Source organism: Chelonoidis abingdonii, chromosome 3, assembly GCF_003597395.2.
Source record: "Chelonoidis abingdonii isolate Lonesome George chromosome 3, CheloAbing_2.0, whole genome shotgun sequence".
In the NCBI taxonomy this organism is placed as follows: domain Eukaryota; kingdom Metazoa; phylum Chordata; order Testudines; family Testudinidae; genus Chelonoidis; species Chelonoidis abingdonii.
In genome coordinates, this window is record NC_133771.1 from 47,367,541 (window position 1) to 47,374,671 (window position 7,131).

At 47.6% G+C, this 7,131-nt stretch overlaps 1 protein-coding gene across 1 annotated transcript in view; it reads right to left on the reverse strand.

The window, feature by feature from the left end:
* GCLC (glutamate-cysteine ligase catalytic subunit) overlaps positions 1 to 6,334 on the reverse strand; it is a 65,494-nt gene extending 59,160 nt beyond the window's left edge. The window contains exon 1 of the mRNA XM_032764005.2: positions 6,027 to 6,334. Within this exon, the coding sequence (XP_032619896.1) occupies positions 6,027 to 6,176 (150 nt within the window). The 5' untranslated portion in view covers positions 6,177 to 6,334. The remainder of the gene's footprint in view (positions 1 to 6,026) is intronic.
* Between the last annotated feature and the right edge of the window lie 797 nt (positions 6,335 to 7,131).

A 7,131-nucleotide genomic window follows, 5' to 3' on the forward strand; every position in this document is an offset into this window, starting at 1 on the left:
GGGGGGAAGACCACCACAGCATATGGAGCACGTCTTTATTGAGTTGTGTACAATGACACCCAGATTCGTTTTTCCTCAGTTGCTTCAGTTAATTTACAACTATTCAAAAATCACGTGGGCAATAATACAACTGTCAAAGACCTATTGGTTTCACTCTGTGAGAGCTGCTGCTGGGAACAGCCTTAAACAGCATCTGAGGGCTGGCACAGAAGCTAGCTCTGGAAAGCACCACAAAAGATGGGAGAAAGTTAAATTAGTAGAGTTTTCTTACCATCCATGCAATGAATATGTTCTCTTCCATATTTGTTGGACAACTACTAGGCAGAGACAACATCCCTGTGTAGATTCCAAGAAGTACATTTTGGTAAAGAAACCAGCTTACCCTTCCCTTTCACATGGGAAGGTGTGCTTGGCTTCTTGCCTGGATATTGCTCTTGGCAATGGGGCCCCTCATTTTATTTCTCTGGATTAGCATAAGACCATAAGAATGGCAATAGTGGGTCAAACCAACGGTCCACCTAAGCCCAGTATTCTGTCCTCCAGCAGTGGCCTATACCAAGTGCTTCAGAAAAAATGAACAGAACAGGTAATCATCAAGTGATCCATCCCCATGTTGCCCATTCCAAGCTTCCGGTAAACAGACACTAAGGACACTTCAGAGCATGGTTTTGCATCCCTGCCTATCCTTGCTAATAGCCATTGATGGACCTAGCCTCCATTAACTTATGTAGTTCTTTTTCGAACCCTGTTATAGTCTTTGCCCCTAATAATCTATGATTCACAACATCCTCTGGCAGAGTTCCACAATTCAACTCCTTGTGTGAAGAAATACTTCCTTTTGTTTGTTTTAAACCTGTTACCTATTAATTTCGTTTGGTGATTCTAGTTCTTGTGTTATGAGTAAATAACACTTCCCTATTTACTTTCTCCACTCCAGTTATGATTTTATAGACCTATCATATCCCCCCTTAGTCATCTCTTTTCCAAGGTAAAAAGTACCAGCCTTCTTTCTCCTCATATGGAAACTGATCCATACCCCTAATCATTTTTGTTGTCCTTTTCTGTACTTTTTCTAATACATACATATGTATACATACATATGTATACACACACACACACACACACATAGTAAATGAGATGGGGCAACTACATCTGCACAACAGTATTCAAGATGTGGGTGTAGCAGATTTATATAGAAAATATAACATTGCCTCTATCTTGTATATGTATCCCTTTCCTAATGATTCCAAACAGCGTTTTTGATCACCGCTGCACCTTGAGTGGATGTTTTCACAATGGCTCCAAGAGCTCTTTCTTGAGTGGCAACAGTTAATAGAGACTCCATTTTATATGTATATGTTTTCCAATGTGCACTACTTTGCATTTATCAACATTGAACTTATTCTACCATTTTGTTGCCCAGTCTCCCAGTTTTGTAAGAACCCTTCGTAACTCTTTGCAGTCTGCTTTGGACTTAACTATCTTGAGCAGTTTTGTATTATCTGCAAAATTTTGCCACCTCACTGTTCACCCTTTTTTCCAGATCATTTATGAATATACTGAACAGTACTACTTCTGGTACAGATCCTTTTTACCTTTCTCCAGTCTGAAAATTGACCATTTATTCCTACCCTTTGTTTCCTATCTTTTAACCAGTTGACGCTGTTCGTCCATCGTTATCGATGAAGACCTCAACAACTCATTCGTTCGATGACTGGGCTCTGTGTGTCTGAAGATGACTGATCAGTCCGATTTGGGCGTGGAACGTCCTGTCACACGTCGGGAAGACATGTGATGGCACTGTCTATGTGCAGGCAGCTCTGGACTTGCAGAGCTCACGCTTTCTTTCAGTCTCAGCAGTACACCTCGCCTCAGAGGTATTATCGCCTATGTGAATGAGGCTGTGCCATGCTGGACGATTCAGTGCAAGGGTTTCTCATGTGGCAGTGTTGATCGAGGGACTTCAAAGAGGTCTTCAGCATATCCTTGAACTGCTTCTTTTGTCCTCCATGGGAGCATGGGTGAGTTCTCCGTAGAAGAGCTGTTTAGGAATGCGCTCATCTGACATTCTCACGACATGTCCGGTCCATCTGGTCTGGGCTCTCATTAGTAGTGTGTGAACTGATGGCACACTGCCTCTGATAAGGACCTCAGTATCAGGCACTTTGTCCTGCCATCTGATTTTTAGAAGCTTTCACAGATAGGAAACGTGGAAGTGATTGAGCCTTCGTGCATGACTCCAATAGACAGTCCAGGTTTTGCAGGCATACAGCAGAGTTGGAAGCACCATTGCTCGGTAGACCTTCAGCTTCGTTGGTAGGCTGATCCCTTGACGTTCCCAGATGTTGGAGCGCAATAGCCAAATGCAGAGCTGGCCTTAGCAATTCTGCAGTTTACTTCATCGTCGATTGACACTGCTTGGGAAAGGGTACTGCCCAGGTACGTAAAGTGGTCCACTGCCTGAAGTCCCTGTCCATTTACAGTGATGGACGGTTCTGAGTACGGAGCGTGGGGAGCTGGCTGGTGCATGCCCTCAGTCTTCTTGATGTTAATGGTGAGACCGAAGTTGTTGCATGCAGATGCCCTCCACACACAGGCAGCAAGACTGGTTTGACGAAAATGATGCAGAAATCCAGGCTTTACTTGCTGAGAAGCACCGCCTGCATTGTGCATATCAGAACGACTCATCCTCAGTGGCAAAGATGACCGCCTAGATCAATGCTCCCAGAACAGTACAGAACCAACTGCGCAAAATGCGGGACTTGTGGCTGAGTGCCAAAGCAGATGAAAAAAACAGTTACTGATCCATGAGAGGACCTTCTCTCTTATCCCATGACAGTTTACTCTGCTTAAGAGCCTTTGGTGATGGACCTTGTGAAAGGCTTCCTGAAAATCTAAGTGCACTATACTCACTGGATCACCCTGTGACACTGTACCCCATATTCTTCTCAGTGATATTATATATAGATATATGATACATACAGAATTATGATGCATTTTATACAAGACGGGTCATGAGAGATGTCATTTGAAAAGTTATGATTTGCTGAATATAATTATATTGTATGCATGAATCATTTTTGTACCTGAAGTTATGAATATTGACTATGTATCTGTATTTCAAATGTAGTTACACCTGGGTAACGCCCACTAGACAATCAGTCTATATATGGTTGGTGGGGAAGGGCCTATGGAGGGCAACGAGCCATTAGGAAAAAACAGTAAGCCTTAGGAGAGGCTTATTTCCCACCTGGTGAGCCTTCCTGTGAACACTCCAAACAGCCTGAAAGTAATGGCTGCTATGACTCTACATGGACATGTGACCACACCACATGATTCTTGACTCCATCTTGTGATGTCAGTATTTTTCCAGATTGGTCTGGGAACCATGCTTTGGAACAAAGGTTCTCGCCCTATACAAGAGCTATATAAAGCAGGGAGTGACATCATCTGTAGTTCTTCACTCCCCACACAAGACGACTCCTGGAAACACCTGATTAAGAGAGACTGAATTGGGGGGAAGTGCTGAGCCCAAGCTAAAGGGATTTCTAGCCTGTGAATGAAATACCTGGGGATTCCAAGCTGTAAAGCAAGTGCAGCTTGCCCCTTAAGAATGTGCAGCCTTCTTGTATCATCTCTCAAGATAAGAATTTGCTAACTCATATCCAATCTATTTAATATATTAAGCTTAGTTTGCATTTATTTGCTAGGTAAACTGCTTTCATCTGTTTGCTATCACTTAAAAGCTATGTTTTATAGTTAATCGACTTGTTTTTGCTTTATCTAAACCAGTGAGTTAGAGTGAAGTATATGGGAATCATAGCTCAATGGGCAAAGACTGTTGCATATTCCTCTCCCCATTGAGGGAGGGGGCAAACTTTATCATCTTACGCTGTACAGTTCCCTGTGCAGTGCCAGACAGTATAATTTTGGGTTTATACTCCCGAGGAGATGCGTGCCTGGGGAGCTGAGAGTTACCATACCTGTAGCTATCTTCAAGGGGCTCAAGAGCTCACTCCCATGCTTGCAGAACTTCCCAAACAGGACGCACAATCAAAAGCCTTCCTGGATTGTTTACATAAAACATGGTGGCCCAAGAGTGCACTTGCCCCATGACCACCTTTTTGGATACAAGGTCTCTGACAACTGCCAGTGTGCACAGGGCTGCCCTAATCTCCAGAGCATTTATAAGCTGTTAAAAACAAAATTCGTTCATAAGGGAGCCCTTCCCAGGATGGATTACACCCATGGTTACTATGCTTTGGACGGGAAGTGTTTGAAAACCTATTCCTAATAGCAGACTGGATCTCTCTGGTTTGACAGTGATCTAGGACAAAGTTTGAGGTGCAATGCAAGAATCTCTTGTCTATCTTGCTTCCACTGGGATGTCCAGGTCTCCTGGGGTTACCTCTTATGGAGATGTACTACTCAATAACTACAGATAATGAGTCCAAATATTTGTACTATAGTTCAAGCTGTGACCTGCTAGCTCTTCCTTAAAATTTTTTGACAGAATGATGGCATCCTAGATTCCACTGTGGGGCAGGGAAGCCTTGACTTAAGTAATAAGAGTTAAGTTAGTCTGTGTAGGAGACAGAAGTTTCTCAAAGGCTGGTCCAAGGCTGTGGAATTAACTCCTCCAGGAACTGAAAACTGTCACAAACCTCACCATCTTCCACTCCAAGTACAAGGAGCACTTCTCTGACTTTATAAATACATAGAAACAGGTGTATTTAAGAACAAAAAAACCTATCAAAACATTTCTTGGCACATGGGCAGGGATGTGAGAATAAACATCACCTCGTTTAATGAATGACTGGAAAATGCTCATAGTACTGAGCATGAGCGTGGTTTAAGTACTGGAGCACAAAACAGATGATAGAATAGAACCTATACAGAATAGCGTCTAACATTGTCTGCAGGGGCAAATTGGGGTGGTCTAGCATGACCCATATGGTAGGGAGAACGACACTCATTCTACCTCTGCCACTAGTGCACTCAAGACTTTAAAACAGGGATCAGCAACCTTTCAGAAGTGGTGTGCCAAGTCTTCATTTATTCACTCTGATTTAAGGTTGTGTGTACCAGTCATACATTTTAACGTTTTTAGAAGATCTCTTTTCATAAGTCTATAATATATAAACTATTGTTGCAAGTAAATAAGGTTTTTAAAACATTTAAGAAGCTTCATTTAAAATCAAATTAAAATGCAGAGCCCCCCTGGACCAGTGGCCAGGACTCAGGCAGCACGAGTGTCACTGAAAATCAGCTCGTGTGCTGCCTTTGGCATGTGTGCTGTAGGTTGCCTACCCCTGCTTTAAAAGAAATCTTGAAGAGTAGTGCTGTTCCATCAATCTCACGCTCAGGAGCTAAGACCCAAAGGAAAAATTCTGAACAGATGGTCTCCAGGAACCTAACACTGAAGTTAATCTCCTAGGCACTGACCAACACCCCCCTTACAATTAACCACTCCTGACAATTAAGTCAGAGGCTTAATATGAGTTTAGTTTTTAAGACTCGTTTTTTAAAGCAGAACGGTGCCCAACTTTTTGCTTTAAAAAGCAATCCACTGTAGTTGCTGTGAGGTAGCAGCGCCCCAAGTACCACACGTCTAGAGATGCCCCGGGAAAGCGTTTAAACACCACTCTGGCCCGGAGCGCACAGTGCAAGGAGAGGCCGTTAAAACAGCGATGGAGAGTTACCGCCCCTCCGCCCCGTATTAGCCCCAAGCTGCTCCGCACCCCCGCCTCCCGCTCCCGGCCGGCAGCCCCGCGGCTGGAACTCCGAAGCCGCCCCCACCGCTGGGGAACGAAGCGCGACACACACGAAACACGCAGCGAAATCAAAGGCGCCGGGCGTGCGGCGACCGCCGGCCAGCGGGGGTGTAAGGACCAAGGGCAGCAATCTGGCCCCTTGCCCGCCGGCTCCGTACCCACCCTGCCCCCAGGGGGCGAGCCGCTCCCGGCCGGAGCCCACACGGCTCTCCGGAGGGCAGCTGACAGGCAGAGCACGCCCCCCCCGCTCACCTCATCCCCCCATTTGAGAACGTCCTTGTGGCGCTCGGCCACGGCGCGGTAGATGTGCAGGAACTGGAGGATGCCGTGTCTGCGCACGTGCTCCGCGTGCCGCTGCGTCTCCTCCCAGCTCAGCGGGGAGCCCTGCGACAGCAGCCCCATGCCGAGGCCTCCGCAGCCGAGCGGGGCAGGGCAACGCGGCCGGCTCTCGGAACGGCAGGAGCGGCAGGTGCTACCAGAGAGACGGAAGCGGCGGCAGCTCGGACGCAGTGCGCGGAAGCGGCGGCAAGAGCCTTGTCCCGGCGTAGCACGTGACGGGGGCGGACGGGAGCTCGCGTCAGGCCGTGACTCAGCACTTTCCGCCGGGCCGGCCCCGCCTCTGGGCCGCCCATCACCCCGCGAGGCGGGCCCGGCGGACACCTACCGCCCCCGGGCTGAGGGGACCCAGAATGGAGGCGGAGCCCTGCCGCCCGGGAACTTCCCGCGCCCGCGTCTGGGGCAGGGTGCCCCCCACTTTGCAGCCCTGCAGGTGGGGGACGCCCTTGCTGGGAAAGGGCGGTTCTGAAGTCCGCCTGCTCCGGCAGGTTGCCTGGGAGCCTGCTGGGCTCGGGCGTCCCCATCTACGGGCACTGGGGTAAGGGGTTTCCGAAGTAGTGTCTCTTCCGTTGGGAAAGACGGGTTTCTTAAGCTTCACGGATTGTACCAGCGGTCTCCAGCGTGCACACACCGTGGGTCCGGTCGTCCCCGCACTGATCTTAATCACTTGCTAGTGATCCTAGCTAGTGTATGGCACCCAGGAGCCCTCTGGGGCAGAAATACTATTAAAATAGTATTAAATAAAGAGACTCCCTGAGCTAGTACGTGCTGAAAGATCACATGTGAAATGGATTACAGCAGTGCTACCCAGTGGTTCAGGAGCCGAATTAGGAGTCATTACCCAGAAGAGCCACAAGTAGTGTGAATTCATTGTTTCATCTACTCTATGGTACTACCAGTCCCGGCACCAGCACAGCAAGGGCAGCTAACAGAAAGGGGTGGCATGTCCGGCAATTCAGCCATAGGTCCCTCCGTCCCTCTCAGAGGGAAGGACCTGCTGCCTAAGAATGAAGTGGAGGTG